Source organism: Gavia stellata, chromosome 10, assembly GCF_030936135.1.
Source record: "Gavia stellata isolate bGavSte3 chromosome 10, bGavSte3.hap2, whole genome shotgun sequence".
NCBI lineage: Eukaryota > Metazoa > Chordata > Aves > Gaviiformes > Gaviidae > Gavia > Gavia stellata.
Window position 1 is genome coordinate 25,018,637 of NC_082603.1, and position 23,496 is coordinate 25,042,132.

A 23,496-nucleotide genomic window follows, 5' to 3' on the forward strand; every position below is an offset into this window, starting at 1 on the left:
TCTTGAGTGCAATTAAGTTGTGGGGTTTTTTAAATGTAGTTTGACAATATGCAGGTTAGGTTTGTATTTTATTTACAGCTTTTACTTGGGGACCAATAAAACCCCAGCTGGCTAATGTGAGATCTAAAACTTACATCTCACTCTTTGCCTTGGATATCTTTTCTATGGTAAACTATTTATTTGCGTTTCATCTTGTACAAGCTCCTCTTTCCATGCTGAGAAGCCGAGAGCTCCAGGGGCTCTTTGAAGACTATTTGCTATAGGATAGCAACTGGAATTCTCTTTAAACATCCGCGCCTGCTTTGTCCTACAACTGGCCTCTTGGAGTCAACACACAGTTTTGTGCGAGTTTCCTGTGCAAAGCTAACATTTGCACGCTCCCCTGGCAATTGCGCTTCCAGATCCCTCTTGTTCAAGCATATCCCATCGTTTATTCTTGCAAGCATGAGCAGCAGTTACTCCACGTGCCAAATTAAAGGCGGCATCAAGGCCTCTTTAAAAAGGAAGATTTAACCGTGCTATGAATGACCGCTGCGCTGCTCGGGTAGGAGGAACGTGCTGCGTGACCTACGTGGCCGGTCAAAATGGTCCATGTTTGGATTGCAAGTATGTGGTCCCCCTGTCTCTGAGCCTTCAGGTTCTCAGCACAGAGTCAAAATGCCACAAACTCTTCTTGGAAAGGGTTATTCGACTGCAGGATGAGGCGCATGCATGCAAAACCCTAGCGTATTTCAATGTCGGGCAGTCAGACATCTCCACCTATGAGCATCCTCCGGACGCTGACCCTGGCATGCCAGCGGAGCACGTGTGAAGGGTGAGGTGGCATCAGGCTAGCGACACAAATCACGCTAAAAATGCCAAATAGCTGCATTTACATGCGTTCGTAACCCGAGGGTCGTGCTCTTGCCATAAAAAGGAAGATGAACCCCGGTGAGATGGGAACAATGTTCCCAAGGATGCCTCTGGGAGGGAAAGATCAAGAACCGATGCTTGTAATGGCCTCAGCTGCTAAAACACTCAAAATAATAACGGGGTGGGGAGGATGATGGAGGGGCTAGATGAAGCTCGGGGAGCCACGTGATGGGTGCCCGTTATGTGCCGGTGCATCTGCCCAGTGACACCCCAACATGCCCGTTCTCCCTGGGATGCTGCAGGCCTTCAGTGCACGTATCCCAACATCCAGCCCCCTCTGAAACCCCAGCAGAGATTTCTGTTATGATGTGGGTGGAAATGGCCAGGACAAGCTCTAGGAAGACACAGAATGGAATATATTTTCTTTCTCTCCAGCGTCATTTTTTCTCTCCCTCTGTTTTCCTTTCAGCCCTTCCTTTGCCACCTCACGGCTGTCTAAATTCATGGGAGCTCTTCCTCAAGGTGAAATGAAGGCTCCTGGCTGCGTTTGGTGGTGCCGGCGGCGGGGGGATGAGGGTCAGGGAGGGTTAAGCAGGGAGGGGGCAGTGCAACAAGGCGGCCTGATCTAGTGATTAAACAAAGGGATTCAGCCAACATGTGTAAAATTAAGTGATCAAGAGTTGATTACAGAGTGCATTGATTGTGTACTGATGGATTAAACAGAGTCGTGCTCGGGATGCGATTTTCCAAGCTGGGCACGGAGAGCGCAGGCAATCGACGTGTTGGCCAGAAGGACCCGCTTCTCCCAAGCCCTGGCTTTTATACATTCTCCGGATAAATCTGCAGAGAGGCCCGTGGAATTATAATCGATTATCCATTTCTCAAAGTCACTTAAGGGCCCTGAGCTACAAGCTAAAGTGCCGGTGCTGCGAAGAGGCATTGGGTATGCGCCGGCATGTGCAGGTGCTGGCGCGAGGGGAAAATGTGGCAATGACCCTGCGTGCTGCAAGCTGATGAATCTATTTTCTTGTAGGAAATAGTTTTGACAGTTCAATATCTGTGTTTTCGATATGTGCCCCACACACCCCCAAGGGAGGAGAGGAGAGGAGCCAGAAAGTGGGGGGAGGGAGTGGGTGGGAGGCAGGGAAAGACTCTACCCCATCACCCCTTCAAATTATAGACGCATCAGTATATCACCAACTTAACAGGCTGCCCTCCAAGTCAAGGGCATGGAGACGTATGGCTGCCTGCGAGCATCTGCTGCGGGCACAGGATGGGGCTGGAACCCCTCTCAGGGTGCCTCACTGGGCTGCGGGAGGACCCACAGCAAGCCCCCAGCCCACTGGCAGCGGGGTGGTCTTCAGGCTCTTGTTTCCTTGCCAATGGTGAAGGCAGCGACCCATTTCTAGGCTGATCCTGTCTCTCAGGATGCGGCCAGATCCTTTGCCAAGGACCCGGAGGAACAGGAGGATGAGGTGTGCAAGAAATAGGCAGCTGCAGTCTGGTGCAGGATCATCCTGCGGTATCTGGGAGCTGGGATGTGCAGTGGTGGGATAAAGCTGGGAGGGAGAAGCCCCTCCAGCACTCCCCCCGCCCCTGTGCAGGGCTGTTGCTCCTGCTCATGACTGCATCCTGGTTTCTGGTATGGATGAAGCAATCAGGGCATGGTGCAGACCTCAAAAGTGTCTGGGACGTAGGACCCCAGCTCTCTTACAGGCTCCCAGCCAGACACGGGGGTGTTCCTGTGAAACTCCCACCTTTTCTAGTTCCCACTGCCATTATTTTTTGGCAGCTAAAGAAGGTATTTTGCTCCAGGTCTTTTCATCCCAAGAACTGATGCAGAGCATGGATAACCAAGGCACGCGTCGGCGATGCAGCTATGCAGCTCCTCCTCTCTGCCCTCTCCTACCAGGCCAGCAGGAGCCCCAGCTTGGGGGACTGGTTCAGCAAGGGACAAAAAATGACCCTTGTAATAGCAAACAGGGCCAGAGGCCAGGCCTATTGGAGAATGTCACCCAGCTGCCATATCTGGGTGCACAACCCCAGGCATGCCGGGTGGCCGAGGAGGAGGAGGAGGGATGGTGAGGAGGCAGAGCCACTCCCTGCACTTGGTCCAGCCATGGCTGCACACATGGTGCAGGCAGCGAGAGAGCCCTGGGGTCTCCTGCCTGGCTGCCGGCCTGCTGGGGTGTGTGCTGGGTCCCAGTGCCTCGTTTCACAAGCCCCACTGTGGAAGGACTGGCTGTGGGCCACAGCATTGATGGAATTTCATGCATGGCCCCTGGGTCCCACCGGCTCTGGGTGATCTGTCCACAGCCTGGCCAGTCTTGGCTGCATGGCGTGACAAGATCCATAGGATGGAGGGCAGCTCAAGGATGTGGGGGAAGGAGGTGCATCATGCTCCAGGAGGTCCCTCAGGCTGGAGGAATAGAGCTGTAGGGTGCCCCCAGGAGCGTTTCTGCTGTGCCATGTTCACTGAAGCCAGGGACCCCACTGATGCTGGGGAGACCCAGCTGCTCCCCAGGACTTGTGTGTTTTGGAGACGAGGCAGTGGGTTGGAGGAGGCTCCAGTTTCACTGCCAGGGCAGAGGATGGGTGGCAGCAGGAAGGTCCAGCTCTGTGGTCCTGAGCTTGCCCAGACTCATACCAACACCCATCATAGAAGCTGAGCAGAGAAGGGGTCATCTGTCTCTGTCCCTGGTCCCCACTGTCCCGCGTTGGTCCATCTCCAGCCCAGAGCAGGTCATTGTCGGGCACCGATGTGCTTCTTCAGGGGAAGTCAGCACAGGCAGCCTGCCTGGCCAGGAGCCGCGAGGGAGGAGGGCAAGGACGGAAGCAGTGCAGCCCCTTGGCTTGCTCTTGGCATTCCTCTGTTTTTCTCTTGTGAAGCCCAGGGAGGTGTTTCTGCTCTGCTCTGCTCTGCGGAGCCGTACTGAGCCCAGGAGTAGTGCCGTGGGGAGACGGGGCCACAGCCCATCCCAGCCCTCCTCTTCCCCTCTCCCTACCAGGTCCCTGTCACAGTGTCCCTTTTCCAGCTCTCCCGGCAGCCCACATCCCTCTCATCGAGGATTCATTGTCTTGTCAGCCTCTAGTTAGCCAGCATGCGTGCGAATCATAAATTACCCCGCCCGGGCCTCTGCTATGCTTCAGCACAGACAAAAAAATTGCACTCCATCACCGTGTCTCCCGGCTTTTAGTGGTATTGATCAATGCTGCTCCCTTCCCGCCCCCCCCCCTTTTCATTTTAACCGAGCCGGTTAAGTGCAGTATCTTATTTTGTGCTGGGACAAATGAAAAGAATATTAGCAAGGGCTGAAATATATCTCTTTTTTATCTCTCTGCTACTTTTTTATTGAATCTTTCTGAGTAGGTGGCTTTCCGCAGGATGACAGCCTCATGACAGGCTCCTCATTAGAGCCGAGACAGTAATTGTGATGCATTTCCCTGCGCGGCCTTTTCACTTCTCCCCCCCCTCCTGCCTTTCCTCCTCTCTCCTTTTCCCCTGATTTGTAAAGTGATTGGATGTACAGACTCACTCAGTTTCTTAAATTATTGCCCAGCTCAATCCATCTTCCTCTGCCCCGCACCAGGCAGCCGTGATCTCCGCAGATGGAGAGCTGGGGCTGGGATCGCAAGCAGTGGGGTCGGATGCTCGGAGGGGCTCCTCGCCTTTCCCCACTGCTGGGCTGCCAGCTCCCATAAGAAACGTGGTGCCGGACCCAACGGGACATATAACAGCTTTTGAAGAGCCCAGGGTGCTGCTTGAACACCCATTTTTACTGAGCAACCCATGGGATCACTCAGGACTGGATTCCCAGCTGGCGTTTGGCAGCAGCATTGCGCCAGTTTACACCAGTCCTCTTGCCTGGAGACAGAGCTACAAGAGCAACTCTTTTCTTTGGAAGGAAATCAATATTTTAGCAAGCTTTTCTGCCTCAGATCCCTCTGTAGTTTTTAGCCTCAGGAGAAGCAGGTATATTTGCTAAGCTGCTTGGCAGCCCAGGCACCCTACCAGGGAGCAGAGCTGGGGATCAGGCCTTTGGCGGGGATGCAGGAGGCTGAGTTTAGCTCTTTGCTGCGCCCCAGTTTGCTCATGAGTTTGTAGAGGTCCCTTGGTCCGTCTGTGCCTCTCTTACCCCAGCTGTATAAAACTGGCTGTCAGCCACCCCTGCACTCCTCTCTGTTGGGTTGAAGGCAGGAGTGGCCCTGTGCCCATGCCATGTCCAGCACAATCTGAGTCCAGCTTCTGCCGCTGCCCTGCGGCAGCTTTGCGTTGTGATGCAGGAGCGGCGAAGAAGTGACTCCTCAAAAGCCTTTTCTTACATGAAAAATCACTTTTCCAGACCCCTGCTCCCTTCCTGCATGCCCAGACCTCCAAAATGCACATGGTCCAGGGAAGGGCAGGTCTGTGAGGCGCAGGATGATTCCTTGGTGATCTGGATGCACTCGCTGCACTGTGGGGTCCTTGCAGAGTTAGGTCGTGCTGTGGATGCGGTTACAGCCAGATGTTGAACCGATCCACAGCGAACCTGAAGTCACCTCATTGCCCATTGCCATTCCCGGCGTTTGGCTCTCCACTGCCCTGTGCAGATCAAGTGCAAGAGGGGACGGATCCAGGGCGCCCAGTTCAGGGCAGCAAGCTGAGGTCTGCGTCCCGCATGGCCAAGGTCTGCATCTCAGACAGGCGATGTCTGCATCCCACACAGCCGGGCAGGAGCCCGAGAGGAAGGGCCTGCTGGAAGGAGCGGGACATGCCCTGACCTCAAGCCACCCCCCTGTGCAGGTTTTGGGAGGCCACTCACCTTTTGGCCCCAGTCAAAGCCAGCAGGATCCAAGGCGGTGCCCAGCAGGCAGGATGCAGCCCCATGGGGTTGGCACTGGGAGCACACCAGTAAATAACAGGGAGATGGGAGAGCGATGAACAACGTTATTCCTGCTCCCCCACTTTATTACCAAATACTTTTTGCCTCTGCCGTTATTCCAGGGTGCTCTGCACTGACACAGGAACCATCTCTGCCTTCCTCACCCCACTGTTGTCATCCTCCCCCAGCTGCGGCGCAGCCCCTTGGCTGCCACTTACTGTCAGGGCTCTTCAAGCCTCATCAGCTGTGGCGCGGGCTCGCCAGGAGAAGAGCAAGCGTTTGGCTATTTCTAAGCTAATATGGGGCTTTCTTTGAATTATTGTTTTTTGAGCTGGAAGGAAAGGAGACTTGTCACACGAGATATCTGCTATCAGTACACAAATAACAGCAAGCCCATCATCGAATGGAAAATAATCGCCGCGGAAACCAAGTTGCGGGTGAGCCGGGAGGGATTATTACAGGCGCTGGCAGTGGTGATGCTGTCAAGGAGCCTGTGTCAGCACTTCCATTACCACCCACCTGGTTTCAGCGCGGCCCCCGAAGCGGCACACGGGGCCGCGAGGCCCCAGCATGGGGTCATTTCTATTCAGAAGAGTTTCAGATCAACCGGCTTTGATTGGGTTTAAATGATGGAGTGTTTAAGAGGCAGAGAGAGGAAATAGGACGGCGAGATGGAGGGAGGCATCTCGGAGGAGGGGGAGTTTGGTACTCAGACAAGTGGAAAACAGTTTGAGATAGGAGAAATCAGGAGTTGGGAGAGAAGAGCTTGTCTTCCCGGGGCAAGTTTCGTATGGCCACGAGGAAGGACAGTGTAGGGAGACGATGCCCTGAAACCTGGGCAGATGCCCTGGGGTCTGCCCAACGAAGGGCTGTTAGGGAAGAGCGAGCACATCCCCAGCAGGAAACGTGCCTCCGTCAGTGCTCCCTACCCAGTGCCACTGCCTCTGCCACCTGTGGTGGCAGTCCCTGGGAGGCACCTGGCTGTGCAATAAGCCGTCAGCAGAGCTGAGCAATTGAATTATAAACAATTTATTCCATTCATTTGGCAACTTGCTGAGCTCCTGGGCGGAGAGAGCCCTCATGCCTTGTAAACTTTGCTCATTCAGAGTGACTTGGGAGTATCATCTACTCCATGCTGGTTAGTGATGAGGGGCTGTGTACATCACATGCTGTCATGGCTGTTGATGGGCTGGGTCCCTTTTTTCCTCACTTAAATGCTCTCCAAAACAGCATTTCCTATTCTGCTCATGAGGGGAAAGCTCTACCTTCCAAGTGACCCAGTCCTGGCCTGCAAACGCCTTGCGGTGCTGTCAGCCCTCCATCCCAGGACACAGACGCAGGGTGGGAGTGGGGATGGTTTCATGCCTTCATGCCTGCTCGGTGCCACGTGTGCATCCCGGGTACCTGGGCCCAGCTCCCAGCCCGGAGTCTGGGTCCCATTAAGCAGTCGCTTCGTGGTGAATCAGACCTGACTCAGGGGAATTACGCTGGATCAGTATCGGTGTAACTGGGGGCAGGATCTGGCCCTCAATCCCCAGCAGGATCAGGAGGGTTCGGTTTGGTCCCCACCTGGGCTGGGATCCGTTTGCAGATGCCCTCCAACGGAGCCCGTGGACAAATTCCTCCACTCAGGGGTGCGTCTGCGCATCGAGCCCTCTGCTTTCAGAGCAGGAAATATTCAGTTTCAACACTTGGAGTTAAACATTTCCGCGGAGCCCAGGAGACTGTGCGAACAGCAGGAGCACCAAGGCTCTGCCTTTTCATCTCTCTGGCACTGGCGAGCAGGGGGTCGGCAGCAGGGAAACACGGCAGAGCTGAGGAGGGTAAACACTGGAGCTGAGCCTACCAAGTAACCAGGGAGCGAAGAGGAGAGAGAGGGGCAAAGAAAACAAAAACACAGCTGCCAAAAAACAAAAGACTGAAAAGAGCCATTCAGGATCTCCCAGGAGCGGGTTTGGCAGAGGGCAGGGAGGGAAGAGCAGGGAGCACTCACTGCTGGGGCAGGCGCAGGTCCAGCCCACTCGGGGTTTGGACCCTTCATTTTGCCCTGGGCAAATCAATGCCCTCTGGTCCCTCGAGAGATGGTAAGCATCTACACCCCAGCACGGTCCAGCTGCACACATCGTGCGGCATCCTTTGCCTTTTCATGAGTACCAGGATGCCCCTGCTGTGGAGAGGAGAGGTGGGTTGTACACGTCTCCCTCCACCTTTGCATTCACAAATGAAACCTGAGGCCTCACGATTCCTGTCCTCTCCCTCCCCCCAGTCCAACATCCCACACCATGGAGCTGGGTACCACTGCCCAGCATGAGATACTACAGCGTGGGTGTGTGCCGGGCTCCGGGGCATGCTGCGGATGTGGCTGCTGCTGATTTGGGGAGACGCATCCTGCCGGCAGCCTGTGTGGCACTGCAGGCATGCAGTGGGTTTCACAGACCTGGGGGGGCTTGTGTAGGTGTCCTGCTGGCACAGGAGATGATCCCTCCCTTCTGCCTGTCACTCGCACTTAGCCCTGTTTCTGCAAAAGCACGGTTGTCAGCCCCTTGGGCCAGGAGCCGGGGCTCCTTCTGTCTCCTGCTTTGCAATCTGTACGTCAGGGACTTGGCTGTGTGTCCAGGTCCCTGTTCTGCCTCTCTGGAAGACCTTGCTTCAGTGCGAGCTCCAGCCTCCCGCGCTCACTGGAGTGAGGGAATCTTCTCCCGCTGTCACAGGGATGTGGGGTGACAGCTGTCACGTCCTTCCTTGGCATGAATTCATCGCCTTATCATTGGTATAGCTGGTGGGTAAGGCCATTGCTGCTCATTTCTCCTGCTGGCCTGGGCTGGGGTTGGGAATGGCCATGGAAGGCAGCAAGGCTCCTTCCCATGGCCTGAGATCCCTCCCAGTTGCCCTGGCTGTTGAAATCCAAAGTCGCCCCTGCTTAGGAACATGCACCCCATGGAAAAGCCCTGAAGAACAAGCAGGGAGCAAGGACCTGGGCATGCAGGAGGTTAAAAAAGCCACCAGCCTGGTGCAACAGACCTGGTCCCCAGGTGGGACCTCAGCTGCACCTCCTGGTCCGAGGCTGCCTATCCCAGCACTGTGGTCCAGCACACTCCATCACCTCCCCCAGCAAACAAACACCCCTGGGCTCCCCGAGGAGCAGAGATCCGGGGATGCTCAACCTCCTGTTCACCCTCCGGTGCTGCTGAGATCATCCGTGTCTCACCAGCCCAAGCTGTGGGTAGCAGGCGGTGGGGGGCTCGCAGGCCCCACGGCGGTGGCCTGGGCTGGGAGCGGGGATGCAGCGCTGTAGGGCGGAGGGCAGCCTGTTTACCCATCCATCTGCACACCCCACAGCAGGGATCCAGCAGGATTTCCCGTCCACTCAAAGGCTGCCTATTTATTTTGGGAGGGAGACTCAGACAGCTCCATTGTTTTGCTGCGAAGTTGGGGTTATAAATAGCAGGTGGTCGGGGACGCTCCTGGGCTATTTTGAGCCCCCCCTACACAAAAGTGGAAAAGCTCCAAGAGGAAGGTGGAATTACTGAAATGACGACCTTTCCCGCAAGGGTCAGCAGGAGCTGGTCGTTTGGGTTTGGGTTGGATTCTGGGAGGAGAGAGGAAGATGTTCCCAGTTGCACGGGCTGCACGCTGTGTCCTCCCTGGCAGAAAGGCAGCGGGGATGAGGAGCCGAGGTGCCTGGGGTCTGCCGGGGCTCTGCCCGGGAGCCGTCGGGAGCGGCTCAAGGCTGGAAGAGAGACTGGCTGGGTTTTCCTCCTGGCTCTGCAAATGGGAGAGTTCCCAGTGGCTGCAGAAGCTGGGAAGATAGGGGGTGCCCCATAGCACTGGCCTGCTCTGACTTGTCCCTCGTGCCTCAGTTTCCCCCACCTCCTATAGGGAGGCTGAAGAAAAGGGCAGGCAACATCCTGGCAACAGCCCCGCTCCCTCCAGGCACGTACGCTGTTCCCTGCTGGAAGGTGAAGATGAGCCAAGGTGACTCTCAAACTTATTTCAGACCCTTCCTCTCGTTAAATGTCCGCGCCAGGCAGTTATACAGTGAGCAGCAGGGACCCAGTAAAGCCGGTCACACCAATGTTTTATACTTTGAGAAGGTCTATTCCTTTAATGGGGATTCATTTAACTGGGCTCTGCCATCGTTAGGAGCCATAAAATGGCACCTTTTGGCTCCTGATTGGAAGGCCACGGTGCACGCAGCCCCCTCGTATCCAGCGCTGGCTGCTTTATTGTGCATTACTGCCTCTCACTCGGATTTAACCAATTTGATCCATGTCTAATACATAAATAAATAATCCAGCAGGAGGGTTCATGTTAGATGACAACAGGCGGCTATAAAGCATGTTTCTCGCTGCCGAAGCCATCTGAGCCAGGCTCCGCACGCCCTCTCATGAGCAGAGCTGCTAATACAGCTGGGAGAGGGGGGCCTGGAGACCCGCGGGCTTCTCTGTTTTATTGAAACTTCATTGTTTGCTTTAGAGTTTTATTTTATGTTAAATAGACGCTGTATATTCCTTACAGAGGGGGCAATAAAGTTTCTGAGCTGGAGGAAATTGGCTTCGGAGCAGGGAGTGAACCAGGGAGATGTGGTTGGGCAGGGAAGCAGCCGGGAGGATTTGGGCTGAGGAGGGTGTGAGGCAGCGCCCTGCTTCCAGGGCAGCCCCAGAGCTCAGCCCAGCTCAGGATTGGGGTCCACAGGCACCCCCAGATCTCACCCAGGGATGATGCAGCCCCAGAGCACTTGGGGTGAGGGCAGCTGTGGTGTCCGGAGCTGCTGGTGGTGCGGGGAGGGTGAGGGGCCCCATCCCAGCCTGGGGACAGGGTGAGCAATCCCCGGTGACCGCCGGGGCGGCCGTGCTGAGCATCCGGACCTGCTCCCTGCCATCCGCAGCCCAGCACCACAGGGTCTCCTCTGCCTCCCAACCATTGTGTGCCCATGGAGAATCGCTCTGCCCTTTCCAGGGGTGATCCTGACCCACCGAGTCAGGAGTGCCGAGGAGGATGAACATGGCTGTTCTTAATTTACTGTTATGAGTTAATAGGAACAGTGGGTAGTGCTGTGTCATCCGTCTGCCCCAAGTCACACCACCTGCACCGCAAACTGGGGACGCCGGGGTTGCACAGGGTCACTCCCAAAATGTGGCTGTTGCTGCTCTCCCTGTAAGACTGGAGAGCCCACGGCCAGGGCTGGGATGCTTTTATGCCAGTTGCTGTCCTGCTGCAGAACAGAGCCAGGCCCTGCCCCAGGGAGCATGGGACGGGGAGAGAAGTGGAGCTATACCGGGAGAAAATCCCCCAGTTTCAGACCTCAGCTAGGACAGGGACCTGGGCGGAGCGCAGGAGATGCTGATGGCTAAAGCTTTCTCACCTCTTTTCCTCCCCGCAGGCAAAAAGAAAGCAACTTTGTTTGACAGCCAGGCTCCGATCTGCCCCATCTGCCAGGTCCTCCTTCGCCCCGGGGAGTTGCAGGAGCACATGGAGCAGGAGCTGGAGAAGCTCACCCAGCTGAACATCAGGTAAGCAGCTCCCTGGGGTCCACCAGCATCCCTGATTAGCCAGCCGGGGCACCCGCAGATGGCAGAGGAGATGGTGGAACCCACAGCTACCAGATGTGGGAGATTTAGTGCTAGCCAGCGGGGCAGAAACATTTCCCTGGAGATCGCTGCAGTGGTAAAGCCAGACAGAAATGCTTCCTGGAGGGTACAGACACCCCTTTCCCCCGGGACATGTGTTTGGGTGAGCAGCTCTCACGTTGCTCACGTCCCATGATGGAGCAAGCCTGCAGCAATGGAGCGCACTGCTCCTCAGCTGCCTTCAGCTCCCTTCTGCTTTCCCCCGCACAGCAAAGTCCCCTATTTAAAAAAAAAAAAAAATAGTAATAATTGCATTTTAACTGCTAGCAGTTATTTAGGAAATGGCTGCAGCCAAGGGTTGGCAGATCCCTGCCCCTGCCTTAATAAAACTCAGCAGCCTTGGAAAAGAGCGTGTTTATTTCAATTATTAATGAATTCCCCAGTCATTAAAAGGTGAGGAAAGGAATCAAACAGCCGACTAGAAGCAAAGTTACGTCACCAGGTGGTAGGAGAGGAGGGAGACCGTGTGTGTCAGTGTGTGTGCGCGCACCAGGGCAAGGGGGTGCACGTGGCTGCGCATAGTGCGGAGGATGCAGAATCCATCCCTGCCCGGCTTGGATCTTCTTTGCAACTGAGCAACAGCCATTGCAGATGAAGGGAGAAGGAGGGAGCTTTAGCTAGAGGAAGAGAGACCTCCCCAAATGGATCCTGGCTGAGATCTTCCAAATTCAGCACCCGCAGCCTCAGGCTGAGACCCGCATCCCCCACGCATTGCACAGGAAGATGGGGGCAGGGAACAGGCAGCCCATTTATCCCCCGCGACACCCAGTCCCCTTGCGAGCGTAATTTATGGTGTAATTTGGGCTGCATCCAACTTAATAAAGGGCCACTGCAAATTAGTGAACAGGTTTAAATGAACAGAAGCAATTAGTGCTCGGAGGAGCCCATCAAAGAAGTTGGGCCAATATCAGAGTGAAACTGAAACCGCAAGCCAGGAGCGGAGGCTGGCTGGCGCGAGGCGGTGATGGGAAGGTGGCGTTTAATGGGAAAGGAAAGGAAACCCTAAATCATAAAGCATGACAAGGGCCATTGTGGGCCAGCTGACAAATGAAAAAGAATGGCATTATTCCTTTAAATAACAGCAGCAGTTAGAGAGGAGACAGCTCTCCTCGGCTTGCCCTCGCTTCCCTGGCCCGCTCTACTCGGCCACGCAGGCGGCGAAGAAGAATCAGAGGTCTTTATTAATTATTAAATAACGACTCCCTCCGTAACGTGATAGATAACGTTCAATCTAGTCGATGGATTCAGGCGATGGAGGCTAATCTGTAACACAGCAGCTCTGCACGGGGACGGTCTCTCCCAGTCCCGGAGGGGAGCAATGCAGGGGCCAGCCGGCAGCAGCGGGCAGGGCAGGCAGCAATAGCGGGCAGCAATAGCGGGCAGCAATAGCAGGCAGCCGGGCACGAGCGGGTCGGGCTCCTGTGCGCTGCCCGGCTCCGGCGGGGTGGCTCGGTCCGGCGGCTGGCCCCTTCTCCCATTTCCCCACCTTTCCCTCCTGGAGGAGCCGGGAGCAAGAGCACATCAACAAGAGGAGAGAGAAACTAATAATGATCTCAAATAACCAATAAACATAAAAATAAAATGTAGGCCTATAAACGTGACGGGCACCGGCAGCCCTGGCTGCTCCCTGCCAATACCGACTCGTTACCGAAATGGCTGAGCAGCTGTTACTTATCAGTCTGATGGGGAGAAGCGAATCGGGGGGCTGCTTTCCAAGGGCCTTTTTTTTTTTAATTTAAAGAGGATGCAGCCAATCATGGCTTGTGCTGTTAAGTTTTAATAAACCTTAATGATTTGCAACAAAATCATAAATTTCCAGCGCTCAGGTTTAGGAAGGCAGATCCCCTCCTACCCGCTGAGCCTGCAGCACCAGAGACTTGGCGGGCACTGCATCAGCTCCCGCCGCAGCACCGGGGCTCCCCGTGTGCCGGGATCTCCCCTGAGGCAGCGCGGCCGCGGGGCTGCATGGCAGGGTGAGCCAGCCAAGATGCTGCCATAGGGCCAGATCAGGAGGAGGGGAGAGGCTGGTGGTGAAGGAAGGTGGAGGGGCTGCCCCACACCATCGCCTCTGCTGAGCATTGAGTGCTCATATGGGCTTCGGGCATCGCTGGAGCAGGGAGTTCGGCATCACTCAGAGGAGGGCAGAGGAAGGGAAGGAGGAAAAGGGATTCCTCCAGGTGATCACAGGAGCTTCTTGGGGCTGAGATACAAAGGAGCTGTATGAGCCATCTGGATGATGCTAGCTAGCTCACCAGGAGCCTGGGGTTGCACCCACACCAATGCACCCCTTGCTCAGCTGGTGGGGATGGGGTTTGCTATCCCCCAGGGACAGGGACAGCCCTTCTTCCCCACAGGCAGTGCCAGTGTGACCATCCTGGCTTCAGGGCAGGGACATCTCAAGGTCTACCCAGCTGGAGCATCACGAGGCGAGGCAGGAGGACCCACGCTGAGCCACAGGGCAGCACCCACCCCTGCTAAGGGGCTGTGAGTCCCCAGGGGATGGACACCGGCCGTCGGACCAGTGAGAGGATCCAACCCTGGTGCAGGGTCAAGCTTTCCCTTGAAAAAGCAGACTTGAGTGGGAATCGGGGACCTGAGTTTCTAGCTCTGCTGCCTTCTTGGTGTGTCCAGTCTCCCAAAGCACAGGGAGAGACCTGCTTGTGCTTGCCCCACGGCTCCTCCACCCTGCACAGGTCTGGCCGAGCCCCGTGCACAGCTCCACGCAGCGAGGCAAGGCTCTCTGAATGCAAATTTCATTTCTGAGCCACTGGCGCTGTTTCAAGAGCCGGCAGCCTCCAAGCCCTTCTCGGTGTTACATATGTAACAGCCTCATTGAACTTGACATGTCAAATTCAGGCCATTTGTGCAAAATCTCCCTTTAATAATACCGTTTCATTTCGCTCAAATGAGACTTGAATGCATGTAAAATGGAAAAGGATATTTAAGCGCTAACATTAGGCAGATGTCTTGCCAGAGGCCGATTGAATATATGAGATTTTGAAGTGCTTAACACGTTTTCGGTGCTCCCTCTTAGAATATGTCACCTGGCTTTCCTTTTTCTCCCCCTCCTTTCTTTCTTTCCCCCCCCTCTTTAAGTGAAGGGTATAAATTGAAAGAAAACAAAACTACAACCCTTGGTTTTATGGGGTTTAACTCTTGCCAGACAAGACTGTTGGTATTCCTCCTCCAAAGAGAAATTACCTAGTAGCTCACCTTCGCAGAGCACAAGCACAAAGCAGCAGAGAGCAGGAGGCGGGTGAGCGGCAGCCCCACGGTGCTGTGCAGAAGGGATGCTCTCCTTGCTCTGCATGTACAGCTCAGAGAGCAAAAGGTGCCGATCCCCAGCTGAGCAGCTAAGTGCCATCAAGGTAAAAATAAGAAATAATAACAGCGACCCTCTGTGTATGCCAATGCCCTGTGCCCCCAGCCAGGCTGGTCCATGCAGAATAGACAAATATTCCTGGCTTGTGTGCATGAAGCTTATCTGTGTGCTAGGTGCAGGTCTCCCATCCTCACGTGATTTATATTCACCTGTTTTACACCTCATCCGTATTAAAGGCTTGCAATAAAGAACACTGAAATGTGAGATTCTTTCTGGAGCTGTCAATGGCCCCAGCTCCGAGCTGCTCGTAGTGCTTCGGCTGCAGATGCGTTTCTCCAGCCCAGGGCCACCCGAGGAGCGCAGGCAGGCATAGTGTTCACAAGCAGCACCCATGGGTGTCCCTCAGGGCACACACACACACATCCCCACGCACATAGAAGTGTATCGCTGTTTGTCACTGCAGATAAATACTGTGAGTGGAGGTGACAATGCGCAGAGGGACCCTTAAACCCTGCCCGCTGCTCACCGGCAGTGACCAGAGAGGACAACCTTCTGATGATCAAGAGACTGGGTAGCGAAGGGGCAGGTTTGGGGCTATGGTTTGAGTTTGGAGTGGGAGGGAGGATGAATTTGAGGACCAAAGCGGGGGAAAGGAGGCAGTAGGAGCTGTGGAGCACACCTCAGCTGATGGTCCCTGATGGGTCCACGGTGCTTTCTGAGCCCCCAGCTGGAGTTTGCGGAAGAGGTATTTATTGGCCATTTAAGAAACCTTAGGAAGTCACATTACAAATATTACAGTTGCTGAGTCAAGCACTTGAAGGTTGGGAAATGTGCCTTTTAAGATGCTCTGTTCTTGAAAATGCAGCGCTCTTTTTAAAACATTTATTTGGCAGGGGGCATTTTTATTTCCCTGTATGACAGCTAGCAGCTTCTTCCCTGCATTACCAGCAGCAAACCTATGCCTCAGAGCTGTGATTTCACCTCCCCAAAAGGATGAGGTGTATCATTAGAGCTGGGGAATGGTCCAGAGGGTGGAGCAGTGAGTTGGACCGTGCCAGCTCTGTTCCTGTTTTTGCAGCTGAAGGACAGTGCGAGCTCAGACAGGACAATCTCAGCTCTTTCCCCTATTTAAAGGGCTTTCTAAGCTTAGCAGATATAGCCAGCAGTATCCTCATGCCGTGTTGTAATATTCCCTGTGCCTGTGCTATGGTGTCCCGGGGCTGGGCCGGGGTGCTCAGCGGGTGCCTCCGGGGATGGATGGGCTGGGGTGGGCAGATGAGGGATGATGCTGCTCTCACGGTGACCCATTGCTCTGCAAACTCTCCCCTTCTTCACTTTTCTTCCATTCTTTCCTCTGCATTGAATGCTTAATCTGAGCATATCTGTGTGTTGAAGCCCATTCCCACCTGTTGGCTGTTCCCAGCCTGGGCTAGCAGCTCTCACTGCTCCTTGTCCCCGCACTGGGAGAGTAGAGAGACATCCCTGTGCACCCAGCATCTCAGGAGCTACTGAGTCCCCCTAATGACCTTTCTGGTGTGTCCAGGAATAACTTCTCTTCTGATTCTATGATCACGAAGCATTTCCCAGAACACAGAGGGCACTGGGATCTCTCACCTTGGTACAAATGGGAAGTGCTGTGGGCTGTTTTCTGGTGACCTCAAAGATGCTGTTGCAAAGAGGGAACTGAATAGTGTCTGGGCAAAGCAAGATGTAGTGGGAAGGACTGTTTCAAAGCAGGTGAAATGCCTAGTTGGGGGATGTAGCCTGACTTGGAGCCAGCTTTGATTCACGTCAGAAGAAAAGAGCCAACCACGGGACTGTGGCAGCTCCAGCTCCTGTAGCAGCTCTCAGTGCACCTCTGCCCAGGCTTAAATCTTCCTTCGGCGTCCCTCTGAAGCTTCCTGTCCATCATTTGCACATGTGCTCTTTTCCTCTCACTCTTCTTCATCCTCCTTCCCTTGGCAGCTGAGGTCAAAGCAGAAAGTGCTGCCTGGCACCGCACTGGGGACCCTCACGCTGCTGCGGGGGGGCTTCAGGTCAAGGTTTCTTTATGCAGAGAGGCACAGCGGTAGCTCTCCTTGGGGGACAGAGGCAGCTTCGAGCCTGGTGGAACAAGAAATAAGGAGGAAGCTGGCAATATAGCTAAAACACGAAGGCTGTGGGACCTTGGGAGATGGTCTGGTCACTCCAGGCAGGGTCACTGTCCTTGAGAGATGTCTCCAGGCATCTGGAGATGCATCCTGGATTTCACATCCTTTCACAGGTTACTTTCCCAGTGTTTCGTGGTCTTTCTGATTAAAGTCATCCTGTGCTAACCCCCCAGAGTCTGCACCATAGACTTCTGCTGATGGACGAGGAGAGAAGCACACTATCCCTGTGGTCCTTGCACGCCCAAATGACAGGGGCTTTCTGTGTAACTCCTGGTCAGGATAAGGATCCAGAGCAAGTTATGAGACGTGGCTCATACCCCTCTCCTGCTCAGGGAACCCTGTGTTTAAATGCGGCTGCTCCTTGCACTGCCCCAGGCAAGGGTTTGCTTCGTTCCAGCAGGATCTGCTGATCTGTTGTCCCAAAGGGCCCTTGGAGGACACCTTCCCGGGGCCAGCGCGGGCGGCTGCTCTGGGAAGGACGAGAGGCCATGTTACCAGGCCCAGCAGGATAAATAGAGTGTGTAAAACCTGAATTAGCTCTATTGTCGTGTGTCACATCAGGGTCATGGCTCTCTCCTCAGGTCTCCTCAATTTATGCCTGGGGACTTTAACTTGACGGCCATGTACTTCCCCAGACTTCTTGTGCAGCGAACACTGCAGGTCCTGCAGCCTCTGAATGAGTGAGATTCGAGACGTTTTTGAGCAAGAAGGGTTTATTTTCCAAAGCCCCATCGAAACACATGCTGATTCCCTTCTTTGCATGCGATAGACACCTGAGAGTGCTCCAGAGAGCGCAAGGGGCACTGGCCAACAAGTGAGATTGCAGCCAGGGAAAAGCAGGCATTGCAACCTCCTGCTCCTCAACTTCTCTCAGTCTTTTTTCTTCCTTCTTTTCCCCTCTTCTTTTTCCACCTTCTTCTTTTCCTTTCTTCTCTTCCTCCCTCTCTTCTTCCCCCTCCCTCCCTCTCTCCCCACCCCCCGGTATCAAGGCGACATCTCCAAGCCAAGTACTTTTAATTTCGCCCGTGGCCCTTGCTGACACGGTGGATATGCACAGCAAGTTAAATTCCCGCCTGATCAATAAAGCAGAAGCAGTGTGTCCGACTGGTCGATATTTTTTTATCTGTCTTCAGCCCAGTCCTGCTGATGACAGCCCCCTGCGCTTCAGCAAAGGCACTCAAGGGCATCGGGCTTTGGCAACACAGCTCTTTTTTTTATTTAAATTAAAAAAAAACCCAGATGCCTACAAAGAAAAAAAGTTCACGGAGTTTGGCCTTTGCTTAATAACATTTTATGATTTATCTTAATTTTTAATTGAAAAAAATTTGTGAATTAATTGATTTCTGGGACTTGCCAATTAACATTGTAATTGGGTGCATGATAAATTTCGAGGGAGCATCATTTTTCTCCCTCTCCCCCTTGTCACCAAGAAGGGGAATCGCGAGGGCAGCTGCTTCCTATCCGTACGCCCCCCGCTCCTTCCCGAGGTGCCCTCCTCCCCCTTTGCTACTGTATCTTAAAGAAGGAACAAGAAAGCTAATAAAGTCGTGTTATTAGAGTCTCGCCAGAGGTGACCCCTCAAGACATAAATCCAGGCTGGGGAGATGGTGGGGACAGGTACTATTAAGTGCCTGACAGTGCTTTGCAGGCGGGACTGGGTACCTCCCCTGCAGCACCCTCTCCCCGGGCCGTGGGGAAGGCAGCCAGCCAGCCCAGGGCTCCCGGGGACTTTCTCGGAGGGCCCTGGCACCCCCCAAGGTGTTCACCAGAGCAGTTTCGTCTCCCCGATGCTCTCCCCATCTGCGAGTCCCAGGGCGCAGGAGCCTCTGTGCAACGCCCAGCTGCTCCATGGAGAGACCCGACCCCAGCACCGAGCACCCGACACCCGAACGGCTGCTCCCCGCAGCACGTGCAGCACCTGGGGTTTGTCCCGCCGCCAACGTCCTCCAGCAAAACCAGGCTGCAGGAGCAGGGCTGGTGCTTGGGAGCTGCCGCTTTGCTCTGGGGGCTGGAGCACAGGAGGGGTCATTCGCACACCGCACTGCCCGGCTCTGCCCCGAGCCCCTGGGGAGCGGTCCTGCAGCAAAGCATCCCATGTCACCCCATGGCAGAGGCGTTCAGTGTGGAAGCTCAGATCTGGGGTCATGTGTGTCCAGATTCAGGGCACGGACGCATCTCCAGGTGTGTGGGAAGTGGCATCACCTGAAGCTTTCTCCAGCAGTGTGACTCCTGCCGGGTTTAAATTAAACACACTCTGTCACTGGAGAAACCTGCTGGGAAGTGTCAGCTTCTCGGTGCTACCTGAGCAGGGCACAGGGCCACCTGCCACCACGAGGCGGCTGACAGGGTCACATCCCTGCATGGGGTGCGGAGAAGTGGGCGAGCTGGCCGTTGCCGAAATGAGGAGTGAGGAAACGGTGTTGTGCTGGGGCAGGGAGAGAGAACAAGCCACACCTGAGGGGACTGAGATGGAGACTGGAAATACCAAGTAAATTAGAGAGTGTCCGGTGTCTCTAGTGCTTCTCCCACCCACTTCACATGCTGGTAGGGATCACCTCATTGCAGCCAGCTCAGGTGTCCCATGCACCGTCTAAAGCCCATGAGCTTTCGTGGGGCTTTGCTGTGCCATGCTGCAGACCTCACTACGCCCCAGTGTGTGCAGGGGATGAAGGATGCCAGCCTGGGTGGAGGGTCCCAGGCTTCCCCGGCAGAGCTTCTCCCCAGCGGCTGGGACACCAGAAAGGCCAGGAACAGCCCAGCTCTGCACCCGCCTGTGTCGCTGGTGGGGAAGCGTGGGGGAACGGAGGGAAATTTATGAGGAGAGCAGTCTGTTTATTATCTAGCAAATGTGGTGCTGCTGATACTGTGGATTTATTCTCTTTCATCCCCCCTCTGATTTGTGTCCCTGCCCCTCGCTGTGGCAGATTAATCATGGACAGAAAGGGAAGAGAGACCCTCTAGCTTCCTTCCGTGCACTCAGAGGGTGGCAATGACAGCAGCCTGGACCCTTCATCCACAGCTTCTCCAGCAGAGAGAGCACAAGCCATGCAGCTGCCTGTCCTGTTTAGAGATGCCCCATTCCTCTCCTCCCATGGCAGACCCCAGGGGAGGCAGAGCAGCTGGGTGCTGCCCACAATCCATGGGCAAGAGCACTTCTCACGGGTCAGGACTTCCAGGGTAGCACAGTGGGTGAGAAAATTTGTGGGTCATGTCTCCCCTTACTCATGCAATGCCCTGAAAGTGCTATGAATGCTCCTTGAAGTGCCTTTGGACATGCGGTACCCACAGCCCGTTCCCAGAATCCAGGGCATGGGTTTGTGGGCTGGGGTTTGGGACCTCAGTAGGCAAAGCCTTCCTCTGCCGCTGACTCCCAGAGCAGCAGGAGTCCTGGGAAGGGATGCATGGAAACCCAAGGGTGAGAAATAAATCTTCGGTCAGTTATTTGCCCTGAAGCGATGCATGCCTTCTGCGGAGCCTCTTCTGAACTGCCACGTGAGCTGGGAATAATTAAACACTCATTACAGCCGCGGTAGCAAAGAGCCCCCCAGATCAATCTAATGCATGACCTTTCCCTCTGACTTTTCTCTTTATTTTTCCAGCCACCTCCTTTTCAAATACTGGGAGAGAAATGAAACAATCCTTCCACCCCAGCCTCCTGCTTCACCCCACACACATGGACCATCACATCCTCACCCAGAAATCTGTCGCCCGCTCTGAGCGGGGGCTCCTGGCAGTGGCATGGGGTACCAGGGCTTGATAAAGAGAAACCCCAACAGGGGAGAAAGCCAGGGGTGCAAATGGGACAGGGCAAATTGGGGATTTTAGAGTGGTCAAGTCATGTCACGGTGTTTTATGATCCTGCTGCATTTCTGCTGCAGCATCATCTCTTTGGGGGAGGCGGGTGGCTGCCCTGCGGGGTCAGGCTTGTCACAGCTGACCGTGCTGGGCACTGAGGTCTCACAAATATTGACCGGGAGACTGTAGGTGCAGAGTGCTTCTAGTCCTGACTCCAGTGTCTTCGGCAATTTTTACCATCACTCGGCCCCTTTCCCCATCATCGGATGCAGGAGATCTAAGCAGCACTTGGAGCAGGTGCTGCTAGTGGAGCCACAGCAGGTTAAAAATCCCAGTGTGCTTCCCCTGACGGCACAGATCATGCCCTGCCACGCCAGGGACTGTCACCTGCGGCTAGGTGAGGATTTGGCCTCATGTAGTTTAAAAAAAAAAAAAAAGAAAATCAAACTCCCATTTCCTTATTTAGGCTTCAAGTGACACTTCCACTTATTTAAACCGGCGTTTACAAAAATCCAATTCTGTCTCTACCCGGTGACTGCTTATTTATGGCTGGCGTTGCCATCTGCATGGCTCTGCAGGCGGCTTGCTCTGCTGCTGGGGCTCCCGTCCCAAGGCTGCGTGTTTGAGTCCTGCAGCTAAAAATAAATTGTTTCCACTGGATTATTATTTTTTTTAAGAAATACATCAGTTGGCCATGGCTTGTAGAAACCCTTTGGCTTTGCAGGATCTCATGTGGGAATTGTACGGGCTCTGGCTGGTGCCCATCAAATCCAGAGGGCTGCTGAGAGTTGTTCTGTGGAAGAGTTGCAGAGCTGGAGAACAGCATGGCAGCAGCCCTCTTCCCACCTCTTTAAAGCTCTTCTGGCTCAATGTCGTTAAGGGATGAGCACAAACAACTGTAGCTGCCTGAGCTCAAGGAACTTCTCTTCCAGTTGTTACTAATTACACGTGGGTAGTGCGGCCGGGTGGCAGCTGCTGTGCCAGGTATGGAGCTCAGCCCTTCCTTGACTGATGCTCTTCATAAGCTCTGCCTAGCCCTGGGTGGGGACTCTGCAGAAGTCTTGTTTGAACGTGCTTGGGGAGCCCAAGCAGCTGCGGTAGGCTGAAGCACAGTGTTGGGGCTGTTCCTGGCCCTGCTGTTGCTGCGCTGAGACTTCAGGCAAGTCCTGACAGCGCTCTGTGTCCGAATTGTCCCTCTGAGCACACCTCTATCTCTTGGTCTCCTTACATTGGCAAACATTTGAGCTGTAGCTACAATTACAACAGAGCTTTCCAAGCCTTGCTTCAGCGTGATGTGGTGATGCCCCAGTGCCGGCACAGTCAGTGTGTGTGCTGCAGCGAGCGCGGAGGAGGAGGGCTCCTGCCCTGCTTCCCTGGGGCAGCTGCCTGGCACCAGGCTTCTGCCTGGGCTGGGGGGTCAGCGAGAGCCCTACCTGCATCTGGTGGGCTCTGGGCACCAAGAGCACACCCTGGGTTGTGGTCCTCTGCCCAGCGGCTGACAAGGCATCTCCCGTGGGGAGCAGACCTTCAGGGTTTCTGCTTGTCTCCTGACTCGGGCACCCAGAAAACTTCTCTTTTCTTTTGGAGGAAAGCTGAGGTTCCTACAACAGCTTGCAAGAGCAAAGGCTTAAAGGAAAAGGAGAAGTACCACCTTGCTCGTGGTAAAACGCAATCAGATCGCTTACCCTTCATCTCATGCCCTGGGTTCTCCACGTGGGAAGCAGCAGCTTCTGTTCACGGAGATGATAAGGGACCACTCCCTGCATATTGCTTTTTTTTTCCTATGGCAAGCACACCCCAAAAGGCAGGACCATAACAAAAAAAATAAATAAACCTGAAGGTCATTGTGTGTAACAGCAACCCTGGCAGGGGTAAAGAAACCCCAGGACTGTGGGTAAGGAGGGCACATATTCGGCATGCTGAGCTGCCCTTTGGGACATCATGACTGAAGCATTGGGTCTGAGCAGCCCCCTGGGGCTCGCTCAGGGAGATTCCAGGGGATTCCCAGTTGCATCTGCGGATGCTCCTAAGCAAATCCCTGCCTAGCATTAAAAGACATCTGCATGTCTGCTGTATAGCCTGAGTCTTGCTTTCATTGCGGAGGGCCTTGCTAAGAGTAAATGTTCCTCTTAAAGCTGATGTGCCCTAATATAGAGGAGTGATGGGTCCCTGGCAAGCGCCCCGGGGCGCATGGGGACCTGGCCGTGCAGCTCCCATTAACATGAACAGGGAACGGGTGACACAGCTGCAGGGCTGGGCAGAGCCCTCCAGCAGCACCAGAGCAGGGACCTTATTTTGTCCTCATTGAGGTGCAGGGCACCCAAACATGTGGGGATGCATGAACGCACTGCCAGAACTGGTGCCACAGCCCCAAGAAAGGGAGCCAGCGAGAAAGCAGCCTTGTATCACCTGGAAATGCAAAGTCGTCAGGAGAGAGAGAAGGAGGTTGTCCAAATCGCTGGGTCTTTCCAAGGCATTTCTTGTCTTCTTTGGTACTTTGGGGGGTTGCCTAAAAGGGAAAGAAGTTGTTTTGCTGTAATGAACTAGATAAACAATTCCCCAAATAGATTAAAACTAACTGTAACTTATAAAAGCGGGTAGTAATTATATTTTATTAGCTAGCAAAACACCATTTTTTTATTTCGTAGGATAATTCTGTGTAAATCACCTTAATTAGAAGTGTCAGACGAGCCCGTGAATATCGTACTTAGTAACTAATTTCCTATGTACAGGTTATAATTTAAAACACATGGATCACTCGCGGAGTGGAAATATGCTAGCCGTGAAATAATGTGGGGAGTGTTGGGGTTATTACTATGTAAATGTGTAATCATTTCAGACCACTGCAGCCTGGCTGGGTGATTAAAGAGAATCCCAAGGTCTCA

General features: G+C 54.3%; 1 protein-coding gene across 3 annotated transcripts in view; it reads left to right on the forward strand.

The window, feature by feature from the left end:
- The window catches only part of RNF220 (ring finger protein 220), a 225,741-nt gene that overhangs the window by 127,933 nt on the left and 74,312 nt on the right, over positions 1 to 23,496 (forward strand). For all 3 annotated transcript variants that reach the window (XM_059821814.1, XM_059821815.1, XM_059821816.1), the window contains one exon: positions 11,098 to 11,227. In XM_059821814.1, the coding sequence (XP_059677797.1) occupies positions 11,098 to 11,227 (130 nt within the window). The remainder of the gene's footprint in view (positions 1 to 11,097; positions 11,228 to 23,496) is intronic.